The following is a 23,730-nucleotide window of genomic DNA, read 5'->3' as shown; positions in this document are numbered from 1 at the left end:
AGCAGTTTCAAAAATATTTTGTCCGCTGCGCAATGTAAAAGACGTGTACCCCCTTTTCCAAATTGGAGCTCTATTTCCGATCCCGGTAGCTACTTGTAGGTAGCTATCTTTGTTTTGATGTAGAAACATGGTCAAAACTTTGGGAAATAGGTTAAAAAATTTAATATTTAAGACAAAAAGAAATATATTTTTTATCACCTTCATCGACAGGAGTGTTTTCAGCGTTTAATCAAATGGTTAATTATCTTGTAGGATAAACTAGTTGTGACTGTATGTACGCTATAATTTGATGTTTCTTGGTGAACAATTAAAGGATTTATCGTTGGTGCAACCTTGTGTATCCAGAAATCCGGAGAACTATTAAACGCAACAATTTAAATACACCCATGTCGCGTGCTGTTCCAACGGTAGCAGTTTGTTAGTCACAGTGTAACTTCCTCCATAGCAATTATCGTTTTGTTTGGTTGCCAGTTATTTTGTGCACTTCATAATTAGTGTATTTCAGTTGGTGTAGCTTCAGGTGTCAGTTAAAGAGCCTGCGCTTGTTAGACCTGTCCCTGTTAAAACAAACGTTTCCTCTTTTACTTCAACCACATGCTGAAACTACAAAACAGCAGCACCGCGCTCACTGCAGCCTGAACAGATAAGCCGCAGACACATCCCCTTCACAGCCAGCTGTAAGTTACAACCCTCCACATCCCCGGTAGATTGTAACAGCTGCTTCACATGAACCAGAACAGGAACTCAGGATCTGTCTAGTAAGTCATTGTCTAACAATTTTATAGTGTGTAGTATGATTTTTGTTGCCTTTTTCACCAATTATTGATCAGTTTGCGTGGTTTGATATCGACAAAATGATGCCTTCAAAGTCACAGTGAACGAGATATCACGTTTTATTGTTGTTTTACATCACAGTACACAGTAATCTAGTAGGCTTTTATCTAGTATAAAATCGCGTATGTTGTTTTTATGTTTCTATATTGCCACCTGGCTTATCTTTTCACTGGATATATAGAGGAAAATGCGACCTTAAATACAGTAGGCTCATCAAGATTTTATAAATAAAGCAATACCACACTTTAAAAATATTTTTATGACCTGGTCATATTTTCGTATGTAAAATCTTCATCTTTAAAGTGACTACAACTGTCAGTTAAATGTAGCTTACTGGAGTTAAAGTACAACACTTCCCTCTGAAATGTAGTGGAGTAGAAGTATAAAGTATAGCTGAAAAGTACATTTCACCACTGAAAACAACCAACAACTATTCTTTAAACAAATATCTTACTAACTCAAACCAACCTTTTATAAAGAGTGATATTACTTTCTTCAGAAATGATGGATATTTAATGTTAGGGCTAAAGTGAAAGTGTTTTCCACTGTGGAAACTCTTTTTTCCTCTGTGTTCTCCTGAATGGACAAATAGATGATATAGATGATTGATGATACAGTGTGTGACTGGTGGACATGGTTATTTATTGCTCTGACGTCTCAGATCAGTTTTTAGTGTTTCATATGTTTACTTGGAGGAATTACCAACTTGCATATAGTGTGCTATAAAGTCTGTCACTGTTTTGAGTGTGTGGAGTTGATTTTAGCATGGCACAAGACTCTCAGCCACCCACCCCAGTGTGAGTCATGTACCATTTTTTTTAATGATTTTGATTACAAAGACTGTACTCTAATGTGTGTGTGTGTGTGTGTGTGTGTGTGTGTGTGTGTGTGTGTGTGTGTGTGTGTGTGGTACACGATGAGCTGTTCTTTCCATTGTTATCCTTCCTGTCTCATTTCCGTTTTGTGAGCATTCCCTCCTGACAGCAGGGTGACTGCAGTGCTGTCACAGTAAATGACTGTGAATAATACTCAGCTGCTCACTGTGTCTCATGTAGAATACTTTATATTTTTCCAGGATGCCACTGTCTTGTAAAATGATGGAGGGGGGGGTTACAGTGACTTTTGTATTTACATGCAAAATATTGACGTGAAAACAATTACTGAAAAGCTATCAGCAGGTTGTAATTTGTGACTACAGCAGGAAGGGAGAAATACTGTTTCATTTCACCTCGTATATTTCATTATTAATTAGGACCAAACAGAAGTTGAAGCCCACATACTGTATTGTATTGTGTTTTCTGTGTTTTGAAAAGAGTTGCAACTAACAATTATTTTTTGTTTCGCATGAATCTGATGGTCAGTTTTCACAATCACAATTTCCCAAGCCCAATGTGACGTCTGAAAATGCCTCATTTTGTCTGACCAACAGTCAAAAAAACCAAACTAGTTTGATATCACAGAAGACAAATAAAAGCAGCAAATTAGTTGCCACTTAATTGTATGTTGATCAGATAATCGTTACAGCTCTAATCGTTGACATGCCAGTATGTGTTGGACACTAATGTTGCTGAAATGATCTGTTGAGTAATCTATTAAATCAACAAGTTTGATATCTGATTAAAGGGCAAAGTAATTTATTTGTTTTTGGAGTGTATGTCAGACAGAACAAGAGATTTGAAGACAGCACCTTGGGCTCTGGGCAACTGTGATAGGCCTTTTTTTCTATAGCCCACTAAAAAAAATAGTGTTGTATTTGAGTCAACATTTCATGTAAATTTGCTTTGTTTTACACGCTTTTATGTTGACCATATTTTATGCCAATTGTATTTTTTTTTTTTATGAAACCATACACTGTACAGATTAACACTGTGGTCTTAATGAAAGTGCTGTAGTGATACAACTTGGACAAGGGTACAGTGTCCAGACAGAGGAGGGCAGTATTACACTGACTAACGCTGGAGAAACTGAGTCTCAAAACCTGAAACCTTGAATTTCTTTGCACTCATTTGATTTAGTGCAACATTTAAATCACTCTTCATGTCATATTTTCCAGTGAAATTACTCTCAGTGCAACTGGTGTGACTTTTCCCCTGTCAGTTTCTCTGTCCTGTAACCTCCTGCAGGAAATAAAAGTCTGTATTTCTGAGCTGATCGTTTCAATCACAGATTAACTGACATTCTTGAGGCAAACACGTGATTAATGACAACCAGTGTTTGCTTTGTGTGTTTTACTAATCATTACGTTATCAGTCTGATTAATCGAGTTTAGGGTAAGGGAGTGTTTGTGACAGAGTTTATTGTTATACGAGGTAATTGTTAGTCCATGCAATTAAAGTGTTAACTACATTAATCATCATGTGTTTGTTCTCACAGATATGAGCAATTCCTACGTGGATGGAAGGGATGGCTCACTTTAAGACTTCACAGGCTCATCAAACGGATTAAGGCCAATGGCTCACTGTACATTGTAAGAGTCACGGTCTATTTGGTTTCCAGTATTTTCAAAAGCAACCTCTGAAGGTGTGTCTGGGTTTACTACTACGGCATGCAGGATGGGCCAAACTCGCTCGGATCTATCGCACAGCACCGCCACCCGAGGCAGAGCGAGGTGGAAAGCAGGCGAGACAGCCCAGCGGCTCCGTATACGCAGATTCAGGAGCTCAGAGAAGCGACGGGGTGACCAGTTAAACAGGAATCCGATGAAAAATAAAGTGTTGTCGTGTTTGGGAAGGAGAAAGCGAGACTCCAGCCAAACGGAAGGGGATTTCGGTTGCGGAAACGGAGCCGGAGATCCAGCAACGCGCCACGATCACAGAGTAGGAAAGTTGCCGAGGGACGAGGTTGTGTCGGCGGTTGGGGAACATCGAGAAGCCCCGGGTTGTTTCGAGACACCATCCGGCCTAGATGATGATACCGGAGCTACCCAACACGTCGTGAGCCGAGAGGCAGCGGCTGGCTCGTCCGATGCGTCAGGTTTGGAAACGCGGACCGGAGAAGTCAGCGGTGCGGGCTGCAAGGAGCGGAAAGCCGAGCGGGAGGACAATGCCTCCGATCCCCCAAAGAGGGCCATGGAAGACCAGCCACTGGGGGGAAACAACCGGGATCACTTTGTGTCTGGTGTTAGGGTATTGACGGGGACGAGTCCGACTACAGCCCCGCCGCTCACCTCTGACCCGGACACTGAGCGGACTTTGTCTAGCTTGCTCCCGGATCAAGCTTTGGATAGTGGACTGTCGATAACGGACGATCACGCTGAGGCGAAAATGACAAAAACTGACTGTAGTACCGTTTCATGTCCGTCCAAAGCGGCCGGTGACCAAAACAACTGTTGTCTGGTTGAAACTGAGAGTCGCAAGGATTCTGATCAGGCCCATCAGAGTCCTCCAGGAGGCCCAAGTTTCACAGGAACCATACCGAAACTCATCATAACCCGAGACCCCAGTCCGACCCGCTCCCAGGGGACACCGCCTCTGCTGACCGTCCCCACGGAGCTCGGTACCGGCTCATGTCTTGATCCTCACCCTGAGGACGAGTCTCCCTGCTCGGACAGCGGCTGCGGGGGCTCCCCTGCCCTGATGCGCTCCCCGAGGAAACTGTCCAACTCATCCTCCATCGGCCTGTCCTCTGCATCGTCCTTCGAGGAGTCCGAGGACGACTTCACTGGCAGCGACATCGAGTCCAGTCTGTCTCCGGCCCGGTCTCTGTGCAGCCCGGACGATGGGACAGGGGTGAGTGTCTCTTAATATCTTTGTCACAACAGATCATTAAGTTAAAGCCATTGTGCAGTTCAGTTATTGAGAATCACAAGGAGGACGTTTCTTGTGAAGTGTTTCAGTCACATTTAGTTTATAGCTTATTTATATTGGGCTATTGAACATATACCATGGCAGACATACAGTATGTGATTCAGGCTCAATAATCACCAGAATAAATCCAGGTGTCATTTGCAAAATGACTTCACTCATAAGTAGAATGGATGTGATGTTGCACACACACTGATACGGGACACAGGCCAACAGTCTTGTATCCTGTAACGGCTTTAGCTATAAGCACTTTGTTTAGTTATCAGATAGCTCAGAGCAACATGAAGACGCATGTATTTCCATATTATTCCAATGACACTCTCATCAGTCAGTGTCAGTGGATATACAGGTTGTTGTGTCTGTCACTCAGGCTGAAGTGCATGTCAGCGGTCAGAAATGTAAAAGTTGTTCAAACTTTGTAGGTAAACCCCTCGGACATGATAATCATTTGAAGTAAATCAGGAGGTTTGCTACGCAGCGCGTGTGTTTTGGTGGCTCTTTTTAAAATTACACTGAAATCTGAATGATAACATTTCAAATAATTTGTCTAATGTAAAGTGTAAAGTCTTAATGGGTCAACTGGCACCACCCAGATCGGGGGATTGTGACTATAACAAATTTAAACCAAATAAGAGGAAACTGGCTCTTATCTTCAACCCCTTCTGTGTCACTCTCTTGCTTTGATGGTCCAGCTTTAGGGCCATGCACTCTCTCAATGCATGTTTGGATGGTGTGTCATCGCAATATTATGTGCAAATAGACCCCACAAATGTTATCAGAGTGATCTAGAAGTTAGTTTAATACCCCATAGACTAAAGGTTTCCCTCTCCTCTGGGCACAAGATGCAGTTTAAAGTTTCCAAGTAGGAAGTTAACCCTGAGTCAAGAGGCTTTGATGCACTGTGACTAGAAATGCTTGGAATGAGACAAGACTTAAAAACAGGATGTGTCGTACTGGAGACGGTCGTCCAGTAACTCAACCTCTTCTCTGCAGTTTGTAAATCCTGAATGTCCAGGTTTCCTGTTTGGGCCACGTCACCTTGCATGTATGTTGACAGATTTTCATCTGCCTGCATGCTATTCATATTGCGCTATTTTTTAATAATCAAGCCCCAGTCATTTTTCCGCAGTGTATATGTTCCACCCTTGTTTGGTATTTTACTTATTTTTTCCAGAGGGAAACAGAGAAAGACATGACACATAGAAAAACACACACTGCTCTTTCTCTGACAGCTGTACTGAACACTGCTGTCTTTATGATCACTGTGAGGTGGAGATAGGCCTTTAAGCGATGGCTAATAACTGGTATACTGCTGTGACCCTTATTCAAAGTGAGTGTGCCCGGGTTTACACAGACATCGAAGCAAAGTAAGTAGTGTGGGCTGTTTTATGCTATTTTATAATTTCAGTTAGCCTCTATATCATATCACTTATCTACAAAAAACGGACACAATCCCAACAACTACCACAACAAACAAGACAAGATACCACACAAACAAGCTCAAATCATTATCTTCATATATCGTTAGCCTATTTAGTGTAGATGGAACAAAATGAACATCAATCAAACATAAATCATCATATACAGTCAAGTACTCTGTCAAGAACGCCCATCTTCTCTCCTCAGCTCATTGAAAGTTGAACATTGTGATAATTTTTGGTCCTGACCTCGTTATTATTGTCCTACCGTACATCCTAAAGTGTCAGACAACCAATTTAAAGTAGGGCTGCACGAGATGCAAAAAAAAAAGAGTGATTATTTTGGCAGATATTGCGATATGCGATTGCAATTTGAGGTGGAATGGTCATTTTATTTTCACTGAAAACATTTATAAATGATGCATTGATGATGATAAAAGATGATTTTTGGACATGTACCAAACATGTTCCTTTACATCTGGAGAATATGATTTGTAGGGCGGGGCATTTCTGCCACAACACAACGCTTTTACCTTTATCAAAAAAATTGCATGCAATGTTTTTGCAGATCCTGCGGTTTGGATATTGCCCTTGGTCATATTGTGATTATAATTATATTTTCAAATAATTGTGCAGCCTTTTCAGTCTGGCATTTTATCAGTTTATCTGCCAATAATTTTCCTGACTAATAGATTAATAATTTTCGCGAATCAAAGAAAGTAGTGTCTCAAATGCAAAGATATTCAGTTTACAGTATTATAACAGAAAAAAAGAATCAAATCTTCACATTGGTGAACCAGAGAATATTTTGAGCTTTTGCTCAAAAAATGGTCAAAACAGGCTGATCGATTATCGTTATTTTGTAAAGTTATGCCACATTCAAGTTAAATCACATTTCCTGTTTCCATTGTTGTAATGTTGGAGGACACATGGAGTTTTGAATGCAACTGATGAAAAAAAATAGTCTTGCCTCCACTTTAGTATTTCTCAATGTCCCTCTCTTGTCTCCTGTCCCCTCTGTTATTTTGAGTTAATTTATGGGAAAGCTTTGTCATGTTCAAATACACATTTGGCTGACTCCTCTTGCTAAACTTAATTGGTTTTCCATCAATTTCAGTAATGATCATCTGACTCAGCAGGTCAGTGGACGTTGTAATTTCCTGGCTATTACATCGACAGCCAGGAAATGCGCAGCCTGAGGAGTTGCACTTGAGCTGTTGTAACAAACAGGATGACGCTGGCCTGTGGTTTCTGATAAGAGCAGGTTTTTAATGGGCATGTTTTGTCCTCCCGTACTTGTATAAAAGATCTGTTGTCAGTTTTACGGTAATTAATTGAAGGAGGGTGTGTGAGTCTCTGTTGTTATTGGCTTTAAAAAGCCGAGGCCACGCTGTCAGCTCCCAGCCAAACCAGTTACATTTTGTACGTTCGGTGACGTGAGCAGATACTTGCTCACACATGCATGCTTAGACACACATACACACTCGCGGCGATGCCGTCTTGCATTCAGAGTTGAGTGTGTGTCATGGAAAATTGGGCTGAAGGCAGAGCTGGTTGCTAGGTGACGTCTTTGCCATATATGGTACTTTTTTTTTCTCTCCTTGTCTTGTTCTCTCTTTCTCGCGGCAGTATCTAGTCTGTCCCTGTCATTTGAATATTATTAGATGTAAATCCCTAGAAATGTCTACTCAGCCCAACAATACACATATTATTCTACAACTTCTCCACTCTTTTCTTCCACCACATTTAGCATTGCGCAAGAGCTTAATATTTTCCCCCGAGACACCATGAGACATGCAGCACAGTGGAACAGAAAACAAGGGGAAAATTAGGGTAAGCTGACAGAAGATAGAGCACAGGCAGACAAAAACATACACTGAAACTGCGAACACGTCACCTACACGTGACAATCCTTCTTATTAATGCATGCTTATTCACATGAGCCACAATTGCTGACTTGTTTTCCGTGCCACTTTGTATTCAAAATCCCACACATCACTCCCACAGCACTTATACACACAATCTATGAAAGTTCACAAAGTTAATAAGCAAGAAAAAAAAAAATCCCTGGTACAAAGTAAAAAAATAAAAAAAAACAAAAAAGGAGACAAATACATTCCACACTGTTTGTTTTCCTGAATCTCTGAATCTCTCCTGAATATATTTACGATCTACTGCATTTCTATACTTCAAAACCACAACACACATGTAACAATTACATAATGTCATGGACAATACAACACACAACAGCCACACTCTGCATTAGCTCAGCAAATTAGAATGACAAGCATTGGTGGAGGAATAACAGCTATTACAACCAGTAGCGCCAGAACAACGAAGTCAAAATGGCAGAAATTTGTTTAACTTTTTCTAAAGTGTCTTTTCTGAGGGTGGTTTTTCACTTTGCCATCTTCTGTATGTTCAGTGGGTCACCACAGCTGAGCTCCTCGAACACAGAAGACTTAAGTCAGGGGAAAGGGAAGTGGTTTCATATCAACTATTTTTGAGAAAAGAGCTCTGACAGTACCTGAAAACACCCTCAGTGTATGCATATGTTGTCACTCCTGTAGCTGATGATAGTTGCCTGACAGGTTCTGCTTTGTGTCCACACACACACACACACACACACACACACACACACACACACACACACACCTGCACCTCTGTAGGTTACATAGTACTGAGGAATTTGTCATGCAGGCAAAAGGAGAGCATTGGGAGGACATGGGAAGGCCTGTTGTCCCTACCCCCATGCTACCAGTCAGTCATGAATCTGGCAGGAGATTGGCTCAGCATGGGGCTCAGGATAGGCCCTGTGTGGATTAGGGGATAGAGAGAGAGAGAGAGAGAGAGAGAGAGAGAGGAGAAGAACAAAGGTCAGACTGAGGAGAAAGAGAAGACACCTCTAGTACCTTCAGGGAGAGAGGGTGAATGATTTAAGGGAGGAAGTAAAAGGAAAGTGGACTAGTTTGAGCAGGCAGATGGTTGAAAGAGAAAACTGACAGCTTTAAATCTATAGGTACGTGGATATGCTTGATTTCGGCAAAGAAGATATCAAGTATTGAAAAAGCGTTAAGAGAGGAAGGGAGGAGTGACAGGATGTTGAAACAGGAGAAATAGTGAACCGGGATGACAAAAAGAGGCTTTAGAGAAGGAGAGGGGGTGAGTGTGAGAAATAAGTGAGAGTGCTTACAGCAGAGGAGGATTACTTACCAGGCAACACACGCCTCGGTTTACAACGAGGGTTTATATACTGACTGAAGCTAAATAACTGACATAAGACCGCACATTAGCCAGGAGCTAACAGCAGGCTCGGTTAAAGAAGGTAGATGATTGTGAAGGATCTCAGGCCAGCAGGGAGGCACACATCCCTGGTAGTGCTTGTCTGGGGAGACCCTGTGCTGATGGTGCGGAGTATTTTGTGCTGGCTGCGTTCTCGCTTCGTCTCCGGGGCTGTGTGTGCCTGCGTCAGCGCCTGCCTCCTCCTCCACTATTGTTCTGTCTGCCAGGTAAGCGTGGCAAATTTATCCAGAGCAGATTAAAGTTCTCTCTCTACGTACGTCCCACATCGTTGAATGTTGTCGCTAACGTCATGCTTCTTCAGAGAGATGATATGAGGTTAGATTAGATCAGATGGAGGTGACTTGGGTACTCAGGTGTAATGTGATTGATATCCCAGTGCCTTGTTGCCATTGCGGTGTGTGGCAGTTCTCTGGCCCTGTGCAGTCCTGCATAGCTGTGATGATCTCTCTATCTGGGTTAAGAAGCCAATAAGCCAACCAGCAGGATCATCATGCGTCAGGCTGTAATACTTTACGCAATCTGTTAATTAGTCAGATGTTAATTTTGGTATTTCACTTTAACTAATGCACTCAGTTGCAAGTTTATTAGGTACACATACTAGCTAAAACTGAACCCCTACTCCTTACATCATTGAAGGTAGACTAGTTATTAGAGACACTTCTTGGTATAATGCAATATAATCCCACAAACCATTGCCTCTAAAATAACCATACAGTTGATTCAACACCTCTTTGAAACCGTTTCAGCAAAAGTTGGATATTACAGTCAGGATTTATTGGAGGACCATTTTATGCTCTCTTATTTTACCATGTGTGTAAAGGGGCTTATGTGTGTGTTGGAAACTAAGACTGTAAAGACACATTCTTGTGGTCTGTGTGACTTCTTCCAGTATGACCACTGTTGTTGTCATGTGAACGAAGGGACTCCAGCACAAAGGTGTGTGTGTGTGTGTGTGTGTGTGTGTGTGTGTGTGTGTGTGTGTGTGTGTGTGTGTGTGTGTGTGTGTGTGTGTGTGTGTGTGTGTGTGTGTGTGTGTGTGTGTGTGTGTGTGTGTGTGTGTGTGTGTGTGTGTGTGTGTGTGTGTGTGTGTGTCACTTCATGACAAGCACCCGGAAACATTCTGGGCATTTCAACCCAAAATTCTAGGAAAGGCCTGTAAATATCAGGGAGGATGGGAGTTTGATGGGAGTAAAGAAAACAGTTGAGAAATGCTGTTGGGAGGACGAGGTGTTGGCGTTTGATTGAGACAATGTGGCGGAGGCAAGCAGTCGAGGGACTTCCATTTGAATGAAAGTGGGGAAAAATAACTTGAGAAAGGAAGGAAAATAGGATCGCAGAGCGCATTTATCAACGTCAGAGCATCAGGGAATGAAGAGGAAGCTTAGAAAACAAAGAATAATGAATTGAAGCTCTGTGCTATATATACACAAGTTATATAAAAGGGAAAGCGGAGATGGTGAAGGTTGGACTGTGTGAGTGGAAATGTGAAGTGTGTGGGATGGAAACACAGGATGAGACTGCAGTATTTAGCAACTTCTTCAGTTTAAACTGAAACAACAAGGATCTGTTATACATAAAACATCAGCAGCATTAGCTCTGGCTGGTGATGGTAATATTAATCAGAGACTTGTGACCCCACAGAGGCAACACATTAAGCAGTCAGCCCGAAGCAATTAGAGAGAGAGAGCCTAATGGCATGTCGATAAAAGAACTGAAAGAAGAGAGGCTGGAGATTTGGGTGTCTGCTTCACCTTCCTCTCCCGTTCCCCCCCCCTGGACTTTCATCTGTCACTGAGGTCGTCTTCAGGTGAGGACAGATGCTGCTAATAATAGTTCAATAAAAAGAAACTGAAGTTATTATGGTCTGATGGGCAAACACAGTTTGTATTTTGTCCACAAACAGATTTGATGTTATTCCCCAAGATCATTTTTCGGGTTTTTCCTAGAAAAATATTAGGGCCGCAACTATCACTTATTTTTATTAGCAATTAATCTGCATATTTCTCAATTGTTTTTCTTTTTTTTTCTCTGTAAAATGTCACAAAATAGCAAAGAGTGTTCATTATAATTTATCAGAGCCCACGGCTATGTCATGTGTCTTTTTCTTTATCCAACCAACCAACCAACCAACTGTATAAAACCAAAAGATATTCAGGTTGCTATTATTAATGAGAGAAAAGCAGCACACTGGTGAATCTAGTAACAGTGAATCAGGGATACTTTTGCTAGAAAAACTACAACCGAGAATCAGAACAGTTGTTGATTTTTTTCCCATGATTGAGTAATTGATTCAGCTCTAAAAAAAAGATATAGCTTAAACATGTTCTCACCATCAAGTGTAATCTTGTTGTTAAATGGGTCGTTGGAGTGTGAGGCTAAAGTGAGCATGTATACATTCATGTGCCTGTGCCCCCTCTATTCACAGCACCATCAGAGTCCTCTCACTGTCTTACAGACCCTTGTGTTGTGAACCTTACATAACAGGTTCATAATTATCCCTTACAACAGCACTTTGGACACCAACCGCTAGCGACAGTTTTACTGTACTAACAGAGCGGAGAGTCTGCTCAGTTTGAGTTCCAGAAAGGCTTGGAAATGTTTAGGCATTTTTATTTTGTCCTAACAGTGTGTTCCACCAAAGAGTTTGAGGTCAAGGTTGGATACCGGTCTCTGCATATTGCTTTTGAAAGAATACTGGCCAAAATAACAAACTCAGTCAAATACAGGAAGACAGTGGAAGTGGAGAAAAGAAAGGAGGTAATAGTATGTAGCTGTCATTATAGAAAACCTACTGAATTTACAGTAGGATTTGCAGAATTTGCAGTGTCATCTTTTTACAATTAATTGTCTTTCAGGGCTCTCTCTGCTGATGCATGGGTCAACACGTGGCGCCTGGTTTCATTAGTCAAACATGTCGAAATGAGCAAGAGGAATTTTCGTCATGTTGCAAATTGTGGCTTCCACCTCGCAAGTTTGGTGAAATGCATTCACTGTTCAAACCTTTCACCACTGTTCTCTTCCCCCCGAGTCGGCCGGGGTTATGTCGGGGTTAATCTGTTGATGCGATTGAAGGCTCAGGTCACAGGTGTCAAGTGTTCACTCCTATTACTCTCTACCTCCTGCGTCTGTCTGAAATCTTGACATTGACCAGCTGTCTATCGAGTCACAAACCTGCTGCACACAGTTTCCCATCACGAGGATCCCACGGACGATCACAGCTGTTGATTGCAGTCAGAAAATCTGGTTCCCAACCCTTTTTATTTTGAAACAGGATGCTTGTAATCACATTTGTCACCTTGAAAGGTTTTGCGTGTGTAGGATTAATGATGGTGATCACAGAACAGAATCACCTGCACAATATATATTTTGAATATTTAGGTCCACATAAAACCTACAGTTTCCCTGGTGTTGAATTATGATAGGTGAGTAATCCTTTTATCTACATGACAAACCCAAAATGTAAATGGGTATTTTGTATCTCATTAATGACGTGGTAATACAAACACTTTCCGTCACATATTATGGACTGTGTTTGTCTTCATGTTGGACTTTGAATTGGCTAAAACCTCTGAAAACTTGGTTTCAAATCAATGTTTTTCTTAAGACTAATTTCGATATTCCGCACTAAAATAAGCAACAATCAAAGTACACATTTTGAATAAGACATCTTTAGGTTTTATTTTCTAAGAGTTTAACACTCAAAAACTTCCTAATCCGCTTCAATAACTTCAGAAGATTATTTTGTATTTTTTGAACTCACAGAAAGAAGCTGATAGAAAAAAAAATTGGCTTTCAGTGCGTTTTAAACTTCTGAGTTACAAAACAGCACTCTATAAAGTCAAATAAAGCCTGTTTTCTCTTCTTCTAAGGTAAACACAGAGTCACAGTTTCTGTTGTGTGTGTGTGTGTGTGAGTGTGTGTATATCCCTGCATTAGGACTGTTTTATTGTGACAGAGTTTCAACTGAGCAGCTGTGGAAAGAATGCAAGTGAGGAGAGCAGAGATAGGCGGACATGTAAACATGGCAGAGAGATAGGCCCAGCAGTCATTCACAGAAGTTATTTGGTTATAAAAAGATTAATTTTATGATTATTGCTTCTTGTCCCTGCATTTTATTACTCACATGATTCTGTTTTGCCTCTATCTCTACCTTTATCTCTATGCCTCCTTTTTTAATTATGAGTGTTTCCGAGTCAGACCTTTATTTGCATATGGTACACATGAAAAATATTGTAGGAAAGATGACTGACTGCATAATGAGAAGGAGCCTAGAGAAATATTCAGTGATGTTTGCCCTTAAGTAGTGTAATGTAACACACACACATTCCCATCCTAAACTGGCTGTCCGTTTGTTGTGATTTCTCACACATGTTCTAATCAATCGATGTCATGTTCCTCTCAGATTGCTTGCGTCAAAGCTGCTGTTGCACACTGTCCTTGCTCTGGTGTTTCCCAATGCAGATAACGATTATATACACACACACACACATACACACACAGAGTTTCAGACAGTAAGGGTATGTTTTACGACTCCACAGTGGTGGCTTGGGTAAATGTTTTATGAATGGGCTTTGTCACGTAGGTTGTGCACCTGGATGCACAACCTTGGGTAAAGGGGAGGATCTGTCCAATGTCTACGTACGTGTACGTGTGTGTGTGTGTGTGTGTGTGTGTGTGTGTGTGTGTGTGTGTGTGTGTGTGTGTGTGTGTGTGTGTGTGTGTGTGTGTGTGTGTGTGTGTGTGTGTGTGTGTGTGTGTGTGTGTGTGTGTGTACGTGTGTACGTGTGTACTACAGGGTGTGTTTTCCTTTTAATGAATAATCAATCTACCAGCCTGTATTTAGTTCAGTGCTTTGTTTCACCAAAACATTAAACCTCGCGCTGTGTAGTCAGGGCTTCAGATTTGTCACCTGTGTGACCACCCTTGCCTTTGTAAGAAGAGGATGAAGTTTTCTGTGGTTTGTTGTTTTCCAGAATAAGTCCTGGCAGAAATTGAAGACGATGGTTCACTGGTCCCCCTTCGTCGTGTCCTTCAAGAAGCGTTACCCATGGGTGCAGCTAGCTGGCCATGCAGGTATGCATCAATATACAGCCTCTGCATAATATGCATACAGGTTCATTCTTCATCCTCATTATTTAAAGATATTTTTGCTTTGGAAATACACTTAATTGATGTCTTGCCAAGAGCTAGATGTTAGCAGTCTCATGTCTGTTCCTTAAATAGAAGGTTATAGCCAACAGCTGGTTATCTTAGTTTAGCATAAAGACTGGGAACAGGGGGAAACAGCTAGCCTGGTTCTGTCCTAAAGGTTATGAAATCCACCAGCAACAACAGCACCTCTAATGCTCACTAATTAACACATTATGCCTCATTTGTTTAATCTGCGCTCAAGTTGAAGTATAATGACAAGTTGTGGTTTGTAACGAACTATCCCCTGGCACCAGCTTCATATTTACCATATAAACAAGAGAGAGGTTTCCAGAAAGTGAATAAATGTGTTTCCCAAAATGTCAAACTATTTTCTTGAATCTTTATTCCATCTCCTTCTCCAAGGTAACTTCCAGGCTGGGGAGTACGGACGCTTGTTGAAGCGATACTGTGAGTGTGAGCAACTGTGCCTACAGAAGCTGATGAAGGACACTCTGCGACCCTATGTGCCCGGTTATTACGGCGTCGTACAGAGAGACGAGCAGGACTATAACCTGATGGACGACCTGCTGGCAGACTTTGACTCACCCTCCATCATGGACTGTAAGATGGGCAGCAGGTAAGACTGTAAGAAAGTGTGTGTGAAAAACATTTTCTAAGACCATAGAGAAGAAGACTTATCTTATGCTTTTGGGAGATACAATAAGCCTTGAAAATGAACCTTTGCACATGTCTAAGCATGAACACATATATACATATGTATACATTTACTCTCCATAGTAATACAGCGCTTCACAGGATTAAAATAAGAGCAACTTAATTAAAAACAAAAGTAATATTAAGCCTTTGCTTTTCAGAACGTACTTGGAGGAAGAACTGATAAAAGCTAGAGAGCGTCCACGTTTGCGGAAGGACATGTATGAGAAGATGGTTGCAGTGGACCCCGGGGCCCCTACAGAGCAGGAGAGGGCGCAGCAGGGCGTCCTCAAACCCAGATACATGCAGTGGAGGGAGACGCTCAGCTCCACGGCCACCATGGGCTTCCGCATCGAAGGCATTAAGGTCAGAGGTCGTCGTGGACATCCAACACTGTGAACATGCCAGAGTTCCCGAGGAGAGCAAATAGTTTTTACAAGAAGTAAACCAATCAATGGGAATAAATATTTATGAGTGTGTTCACTGGATAGACCACACACACAGTCTGTTGAAGGTTTTGGCTGGATGTGCTGACATAAAGAGGACTGTTTGTTCTTTCAAAATTAATCCAGGGCTGGTCATCAAGTTGTACCAATAACTGTACATTTGCATGTTACTCAGACATGAATGAAAATATCTGATGACACTGTGAGCGTTTGAAGCAGCCTGCTTGATGCAGCACTGAAATTAATTTCACTATTTGTTGGTCATAGTTTTTCATTGCAACCTCAATAAAACACAACTCAGCAAGCTGTAAATAAATAAACGGCCTTCCTTTAATTTCTTTTTCAACAGAAAGCTGATGGAACTTGTAACACCAACTTTAAGAAGACAAAGCACAGAGAGCAGGTGATGCAGGCGCTGGAGGACTTTGTTGACGGCAACACTCAGATTCTGGTATGTTACAAGTTTACTGCAGGTTTTTTTTTTTTGCGCACAACAGCAAGAGGTTTTTAAAATGTAGGTCGATTCAAACATATTCAGGATGAAACAGATTGAGTGATTTGGGTGAAGTGAATAAATACTATAGCTATACTATAGCTCTGGCTTACTAGCTGAGCACAGTTGTATTGCATGCTAATAAATGCAAATAATTAAAAAGTCTGATTCAGTCATTGATGGTGGCAGCACATGCATTAAGGAAGGACATAAGGCCACACGCTCAGATGTACATTTTTAAGCCAATTTAGAAATTTCTTTCTGTTCTGCTGCCCTACATCTCTTTATTTTTATTTCTTTTTCTTAGAAACTCTACCTGCAGCGGTTGGAGGATCTGCGCTCGGTCCTTGAGCAGTCACAGTTTTTCAGGACACACGAGGTGAGACACACACTCCATTTTCATGATTCTTAACAAACCTGTTGGCCGAGTTGGAGATTTATGATATCTTCCCGTCATTAGCTTCTGTGTTGAATTGTTCACACACCTAATATCACCCGTCTCACCGGTTTCTCCTTCGCAGGTCGTCGGTAGCTCTCTGCTGTTTGTGCACGACGCCTCGGGAAAGGCCAGAGTGTGGATGATCGACTTTGGGAAGACGGTTCCCCTGCCGGACCCGCGGACTCTGGACCACAGGACTCCCTGGCTGGAGGGCAACAGGGAGGATGGTTACCTGTGGGGACTGGACAACCTCATAGACATTTTCAGCAGTATGCTCCCACAGACACCTTGAGAGGGAGACTCAGAAGACTATAATGAAAGATTTGTCCAAGTCCAGATGGTGGAAGAGATACAAGATCAGGGGAGTTTGAAGAAAAGGAAAGACTGACAAAAGACTGATTGAAGAGTTTGATTACTTTTTTCAAGACCCACTCCTTGACCCAAGCGTCTTTACCCACCTGCACCTGTGTAAAAAGAGGAGGCAAAGCAAGCGCAGGATCTCTGTTGCAGAGTGGAACATGCTAAGAGACAACGTCATACATTATGCTCCATTTGTGGAACTTAGGGACAGACGACCTGCGATCAGTTGAGGCTGAAGGTAGTGGAAAGAGAAGGAGGGAGAGACTTTAATGCAGTAACATCTGTCACTGGGACTGTGAGAATACAGTTCTATGAATTCATGGACCTCTGACAGTCACTATTTCCTGCAAAGACATGTAATATAACATTATGCACCTCCCTCCTCACCATCGCCCCCTGCTGGTTAGAGTTGCACAGTGTACTCTGACAGCCATGAATTTTGATCCAGTGGTATAAAACCTTTTTTTTTTTACTCGCCTTTTGAGAGGCTTTGGTAATGGGAGTTGTATTGTTGTCATGGACCACTTTTGACGCTTAAGTATACAGCAACACTAAAACACTGGTCAGACCATGTGTTAACTAACTTGGTGTGTAAATACAATTTTATTTAAATTTCTTTTGGCCTTGGTATAACCTCCTTACCTTGTTTGTACAATTTCTGTGCCTGGCATTTTTAAAGAAAGAGCTGTTTGATCATTCCAGTGCAGTGGACTCCTGCTTTTTTTTTTTTTTTTTCTTCCAAAGAGTTCACCCAAGTATAAACTGATTTACATCTAATCCCAAAGTTTAACTTCTAATAGAAACTGAAAGTGTTTTCTTAATTGGATTTTTATATGATTATGCAGTGAAAGTTTTTTGTTTTTTTTCCCAAGTAACTGTACATTAAGCAGCTTGGCAGCCATGTTTGTCTGGAGTTTGTTGCACTATGGATCCTCACAAAGCCATTGAACAAGTCAAACGGTGCCTCTGTGTCTTAAGATGGGAAGCAGCAGTCAAGTGCTGGGTTTACAGATGCAGACATTAAGCAGTTTAACATGAATTGAATTCGGTGTTATCACTCGATTCTCTGTGATCAGTGTTGCTTTAGATTTCCTGGGAGTTTTACAGTAAAGCCGTGGTGTTCAGGGTGAAATGAAACTGGAATAACCTGATTGAACTGATAAGTCTGTTTAGGCTTTCATGAGATTTCACTTATGTACCAACTCACACGTGATGTTGAAACTGGAAAATTTGAACGTGTCTTATGATTGAAAGGATGACGCATTATTGAATACAAGAATATCTGTTTTAAACATGAAGATGTTGCTGTAAACCTCATAGCTAAACTAAACAGGTTTGTGGGTTTGAATTTTTGTATAAAGACCAAGAGTTTACAAAGAAAAAACATTGTTATATTTAGATAGTAACACAGTGCTTATGATCATATCTGTCATTCCTTCACTGGAATGCAGAAGGTTGGTGAACATTACAGTCTTCAGTAAACGTCCTACGACAGCGTCAGGCAGCACTGTTTTGGTGTGTGTGTGCGCGCGCACATAGGCGGTTCACTTAGCACACAAATTGCCTACATGACTACAAACATCTGACTTCATGAAATTGGAATTTGCATTTGGGAAATAAGTTTTTCCATCTCTGAAAAATAAACATACAAGGAGTAAGGAATAATAGTGTTTACAAAGTCTTTGATTTCTTTGCCCAAAAATTCTCTATATTTGTAAAAATGCAAATGATCAGGTTTTCAAACTGGGTGCTGCTTTGTAAGAAAACTGGATTCATAACCACATTTTGTATTTTTAAAGGCAGCATATTTTAAAGCTGTAAAACACACAAAGACTGGTGAAAATTGTCAATAAATCCCTGCTCTGTCCAGAAGGTCACAGATTGCAATAAACTGGAAATAAGAGTTTTCAGAGTTTGTTTGTTTTTGTTTTTTTTCACTCTCCCCCAACACACATCTACATTGATTTTAATGTTTAAATATTTATTGTACTGAAGATTGCAAAACGTGCAGGTGGGCAGTGAACTGAGATAACAAAATATTAAATCAAGAATTTATTGTGTAAATATATTCCATTCACTCAGTGATGATGAAAATTTATCACATTGTAAACCTGCAACACAAAAATATAATTCTCCATACAACAGCACAGTTTCTCAGTTTAAATAAAGGTGTGATGTGGATAAAATCTTACATCACATAAGATCTCATTTTAGAACAATTGTGTCCTGGAAATTAAATTGAGACACAAAATTCCTCAGTTGGATTGTCTGTTTATGGCTTATTCAGTCAATTCAATAATTTCAAGTTCAAGGTATTCACTCGAATGTGTGGAAATTCATTGTTTTTAAGGCAGTCCAAGAGCCTCTTGTTTATTGTATTGTTATTAATTTACACACAACATTGCTCATAAAGGCATTATACAACTAGAGATAATACTTACATGGGTTCTACTGTAGGATCACTCACACTGCACCATAAGAATTCACTGTGATGCCTCTCAGCAAATTAAAGCGTGGACTGTTCACTGTGTGTTCACAGCTGCATTTTAAAAGCCACAGCTGGGTCCTCTCGGCCAGCAGCGTCACACTTGTCACTGGTCCTGTGTCCTCGTGTGGAGCAACACCGCCTGTCCAGCCAGCCCGGCCTCCACTCCTCCTTTAGGAACCACATACTGGGTCTCATTATTAGCTCTCTGAGGGTCCATCGTCCTCAGTTGCTCGTTGCTCTGAGTTACGCTGTCCAAACTCCACAGCTGGTAGCGCAGGCTTTTACCCTGTTTAGCCAGGATGTAAACCTCTCTGAGTCCTGCGCCGTTTACGGGACAAGGGAAACTGGTGCCACTGGGCAGGTAAAGCCAGGGAAGACTGGGATCGGGCTGATGGTGGTTTTCACTCACACTCCCCTGGTCCAAACCGAGGAGAACACCTGGAACAAAAAGATACAGTAGTTGTGTGAGATCCTGATGTTTTTTTAGAGAGAGGTGTTTCAAAAAGCCAGTTAAACCAGGCTAATTTAAGTAAATCCGGCTTATTTTCAGGAAGGTTTAAATACATAAAATAATGCAAATTAACAACTCGGCTGCATGGCTATTGCTTCATAGTAAGAAACGTTTCACTTTTTTCATGTTTTTTCTCTCTTTAACTATCACTAAATAAAATTAAAGACTTAAAGACCCACCCAGAAATCCATTTGTTGAATATAAACAAAGTGGCACACAGCCAATGTCAAGGTTTTTAAACAGCATTTTTACCTTATGGAGGCCGTTATGTCACATGTACAAACCACGTAACATAAAACAACTGATGGAGAGCTAAAATTTCTATTTTAATTATTCTATTTTTTATTTTATTCTCCTGATATGAAACAAATTACATGCATTACATACATCCAATTTGAAAGTTATTTAAAAGTATGTTGCATGTACTAAATCTACACCTATACCACCAAGTTATATAATAATACAAATAAACTGTCTTCTTTCCTTTGTCCATCGCAGTTATTTTGCTAGTTTTGGGGTAAGATTTTACTCTAGATATTATTTTTATTACATATTATATAGTTTTGTTTTAACAGATAGTATCATACTGTTTATTCTTCACTGTGAATTGATGTGATCAGTACTTGATTTCGCAGTGATCTTGTTTCAGTTTGTTAGGTTAATTCAAGATGTGCTTTTCACAATAAACTCTGAACCACCTTTACAAAAACACTCCTCTGGTGAGAGAGCAATCCAGTCTTACCTGAAGCGACTGCCCAGTGCGCCCTGTGGCCGCTCCGCTGACATGGCTCGTGGTTGAAGTCCTCATCATATCTGTATATACTGTCAAAGAATGTCCTGTAATCTTTTTGTCTTATGACATGAAGCACAGCCCAAATCATACTGGGCTTTTGAAGTCAATTCAAATATCAATATTTGGGAGATTAAAAAAAATTTAATAACAATACATCAGCTGATAGTAATTTTTTTTTTTAAATAAGCAAACAACATTAATACGGATCCCTCACTACAAATTAGTTTAAAAAGAACTGTGACCAAGACACATGCTAAATATGACATTTTACAGTAAAATAAAAAATATCAACTTGTCGCTGCTCTCTGGTAGATAAACTACTGTATGTAGTGATGACACTGTGTCTAAATTAGCTCAAACATAATTTAGTATTTCTGTACTGTAGTTTCTTATTACCTGTCAGCCAACATACACAAATCAATACAGCCTGAAATATATCAGCCTGGCCAATGTATCGGTCTTGCTCTAACATTAGCAGTAAAAGACATGCCTTATGGTGGTTAAGTTTGGCTGCAGGATACGGGATGAGAACAGGCTGTCCCCCCCACAGGTGTGTGATGATGGTTGCAGCATTGTTACCACTTAAACCTCCAGAAAGCAGTTCTGCCTTACAGCCACAAACCTCTTCTGCCAGCAGCGCCATGTTGTTAGCTGACAAAATAAAAATATTAATGACAACATAAAGAAAGCAAACACCATAAACTCAACACAGTGTGAGAGTTTATGGTGTGTAAGAGTGAAGCAACACTAAAACAAGTTGGTTATATAACTTCCACATTTCTAAATTACTTCCTACATCTGGCTCTTAAAGCCAAATGCCGTATTTTTACTTCTGCCAACACCTAATAATGTTGCCTTTGTGAGGATTCAATGTGTTGCCATGCCATCGGAAAATGTCTACTGTGATCCATTATGACAGAAACGCTCCCCTCTTTGCTGTTGTTCCCCACTGTTTTTTTTTTTGTTTGTTTTTTTTTTTTATAGACTTGACCAAAACAGTTTACACACTTTTGTTACCTGAAAACATTTCACCCTGTGCCGTGTACCCCTTGCTCAGAGCTGTCTCAACCACAGTTTCCATGTCAATACTCAGCTGTGGCTGTCGAACGTGAGCAGCCATCCACAAAGCCACCAGACCGCACCTGAAAGGTAAATGAATAACACACTCACAGTCACACCCTAGCAAATATGTCATGTTTAATGACTTAAACATAAAAGCATTCAGGTAAGAATTGCCCCATTGTACATACAACAGTCTTGGTAACCATTTTATTTGTATTATATAAGTATTTTCTCAGTCAAATGTAGAGCCGAATGTGACTTGACAAGTATTACACTGACACTGTAGTGACTTACTGTGGACCATCTTGGATGAGGGAAGGCACGTATGCGTTCACCAGTATCCACTGCAGGTCTTTCCTAAAACTGAAGCACAAGAACCACACCACATAACATAAATACACAATATTCCATGAAAACAACTTTGCTGCCTTTTCAACCTTAGACTGAGTTAACAGCTTATTTGGCACAAATGTACAATCCATTACAGTCCAGTCCAACAGCCCTAAAATAACCTTTTTCTTTGTGAAGCAACTTTTTCCTCTCTTCTTCTCTGCCGACCTTATGCAAGTAGTGGTGTGGACAAAATACGAGGAACACTTTTCAGTATAAACCAGTTAATTGACCAACTGTTTGTTTGGTTTATTAAGCCTCAGAACATAGTGAAAATGCACATGTGGTAATGAGAACAAGCATAACAATGTCTGTCAAATGGAAATTATTGCAAGGCTCATGAGGATTTCGAACCAGATGCATGTGCAGAAATTAAGCTGTTGTTGGAACTGCACAATTTAAAAGGGAGGGGAAACTTAGAGCGGGAAGCTGTTGAGAAAGAAAAAAGGAACAGGGTGGCGAAAAGAACAGAACATTGAATATTGAATGACGAAAGAGTGGAAAGAAACGACAGTGTAGTATCCACTTGTCTCATTGTAAATGTTTTTTTTTTTTTAAATAAGTGACACTGAGAGAATTAATATGGTGTAGGCAACTCAGTCCATGGAGCGGGATGTAATGTAAACATTAATTTGTTATTATTATGAATGTTAAGCATTTGTATATCTATTAATGTGCAAAATTAAATTCATCCTGACACTGAGTTCACCCTTAATGTTGTGTTATAATAAACTTTGATTTAATAATATTAGTCCTTTTACTTTTATTAATTCATCATGGCTTGGAAAGACCTGTTGTTGTTTATGTAACACTTATCCAGATTCCATACAATAAGCCTTTTGTCCATGATTCAAATAAATAGATATTCATGCTAAATGTTTTCTCGCAGTGAGTCTCACCTGCTGTCCCTCTGACTGAGCAGCAAGCGGGCCTCTGTGTGGTCTCCCTCTACAGGACTCCTGCTGCTGGCTATAGTCTGATACAGCTTCTTCTTGTGCGCTGAGGCTGGAGGAGGAGGAGGTGGACCTGGAGCAGGTGGAGGTGGTGGAGGAGGAGGAGGAGGAGATGACAGGGGGTACTGCACTGACATTTTCCTTCAGCTCCTTCTAGGTTAAACCTGATAGAAAGTGTGGTAAATACTTAAGTATTTTTGTGTAACTTTGCAAAAGGGGCAAGTTCCAGCAGCTCTTAAAAACTGCAATACATCCGATAAACACTGTAATAAAAAAATACAAACACAACCTACCCACCTCTGACAACTTAGCTAGCAGCTTTGTTGCCTACAAACAGGGCGAGAAAGGAGTTATCTTAACTCGGTGTTGAATGCTCTTCGGGTAGAAACCGAAGTGTAAAAATCCTCTCCAGTAAACGGTAATCGCTTACAAACAGTGATTAACTTGTATGTAACATGCTGAAACCCACTCCCTCTTTTTAGACTACCGCACTCAGCTAGCAGCACCGGTGTTTTACCCATATTTGGCAAAGGCTGCTCCCGCTTCTTTTTCGTGTTTATTACCGGATCACACACCGACGGTAAAAGTCCACA

The 23,730-nt window shown here is 40.7% G+C and overlaps 2 protein-coding genes across 3 annotated transcripts; one reads left to right on the top strand and one right to left on the bottom strand.

The window, feature by feature from the left end:
- Window positions 1-478: 478 nt before the first annotated feature.
- Window positions 479-18,843, top strand: itpkcb (inositol-trisphosphate 3-kinase Cb). Its single transcript, XM_056373736.1, has 8 exons — window positions 479-758; window positions 3,208-4,562; window positions 14,332-14,431; window positions 14,912-15,125; window positions 15,364-15,568; window positions 15,998-16,099; window positions 16,449-16,520; window positions 16,663-18,843. Exons 2-8 carry the CDS (start codon window positions 3,387-3,389, stop codon window positions 16,870-16,872), a joined length of 2,079 nt encoding a protein of 692 aa, XP_056229711.1. The 5' UTR covers window positions 479-758; window positions 3,208-3,386; the 3' UTR covers window positions 16,873-18,843.
- Window positions 18,844-19,275: 432 nt separating this feature from the next.
- On the bottom strand, window positions 19,276-23,654 carry actmap (actin maturation protease). 2 transcript variants are annotated; one of them, XM_056373738.1, is made up of 7 exons: window positions 23,431-23,654; window positions 23,084-23,301; window positions 22,089-22,157; window positions 21,750-21,874; window positions 21,254-21,383; window positions 20,682-20,752; window positions 19,276-19,866 (listed from the first exon to the last, which is right to left on the bottom strand). In XM_056373738.1, exons 2-7 carry the CDS (start codon window positions 23,272-23,274, stop codon window positions 19,532-19,534), a joined length of 921 nt encoding a protein of 306 aa, XP_056229713.1. In that variant the 5' UTR covers window positions 23,275-23,301; window positions 23,431-23,654; the 3' UTR covers window positions 19,276-19,531. The 2 variants fall into 2 exon arrangements, with proteins under 2 accessions (XP_056229713.1, XP_056229712.1); XM_056373737.1 differs by having other exon boundaries at window positions 23,435-23,654.
- Between the last annotated feature and the right edge of the window lie 76 nt (window positions 23,655-23,730).

The sequence above is a fragment of the Seriola aureovittata genome, chromosome 4, assembly GCF_021018895.1.
Source record: "Seriola aureovittata isolate HTS-2021-v1 ecotype China chromosome 4, ASM2101889v1, whole genome shotgun sequence".
Classification (NCBI taxonomy): domain Eukaryota; kingdom Metazoa; phylum Chordata; class Actinopteri; order Carangiformes; family Carangidae; genus Seriola; species Seriola aureovittata.
The sequence above is the reverse complement of the archived record's forward strand: the minus strand, read 5'-3'. Positions and strand labels throughout refer to the sequence as shown.

What these genes read in the sequence shown, in the direction of transcription:
- actmap (XM_056373738.1), bottom strand. Translation starts at nt 23,274, where the DNA reads ATGTCAGTGCAGTACCCCCTGTCATCTCCTCCTCCTCCTCCTCCACCA. An exon ending in CTCATCCAAGATGGTCCACA is followed by an intron (nt 21,875 to 22,088) that starts GTAAGTCACTAC and finishes TTTACCTTTCAG; the next exon opens with GTGCGGTCTGGTGGCTTTGT. An exon ending in GCACTGGGCAGTCGCTTCAG is followed by an intron (nt 19,867 to 20,681) that starts GTAAGACTGGAT and finishes TTTTTGTTCCAG; the next exon opens with GTGTTCTCCTCGGTTTGGAC.
- itpkcb (XM_056373736.1), top strand. Translation starts at nt 3,387, where the DNA reads ATGGGCCAAACTCGCTCGGATCTATCGCACAGCACCGCCACCCGAGGC. An exon ending in GCAGCTAGCTGGCCATGCAG is followed by an intron (nt 14,432 to 14,911) that starts GTATGCATCAAT and finishes TCCTTCTCCAAG; the next exon opens with GTAACTTCCAGGCTGGGGAG. An exon ending in AGTTTTTCAGGACACACGAG is followed by an intron (nt 16,521 to 16,662) that starts GTGAGACACACA and finishes TCTCCTTCGCAG; the next exon opens with GTCGTCGGTAGCTCTCTGCT.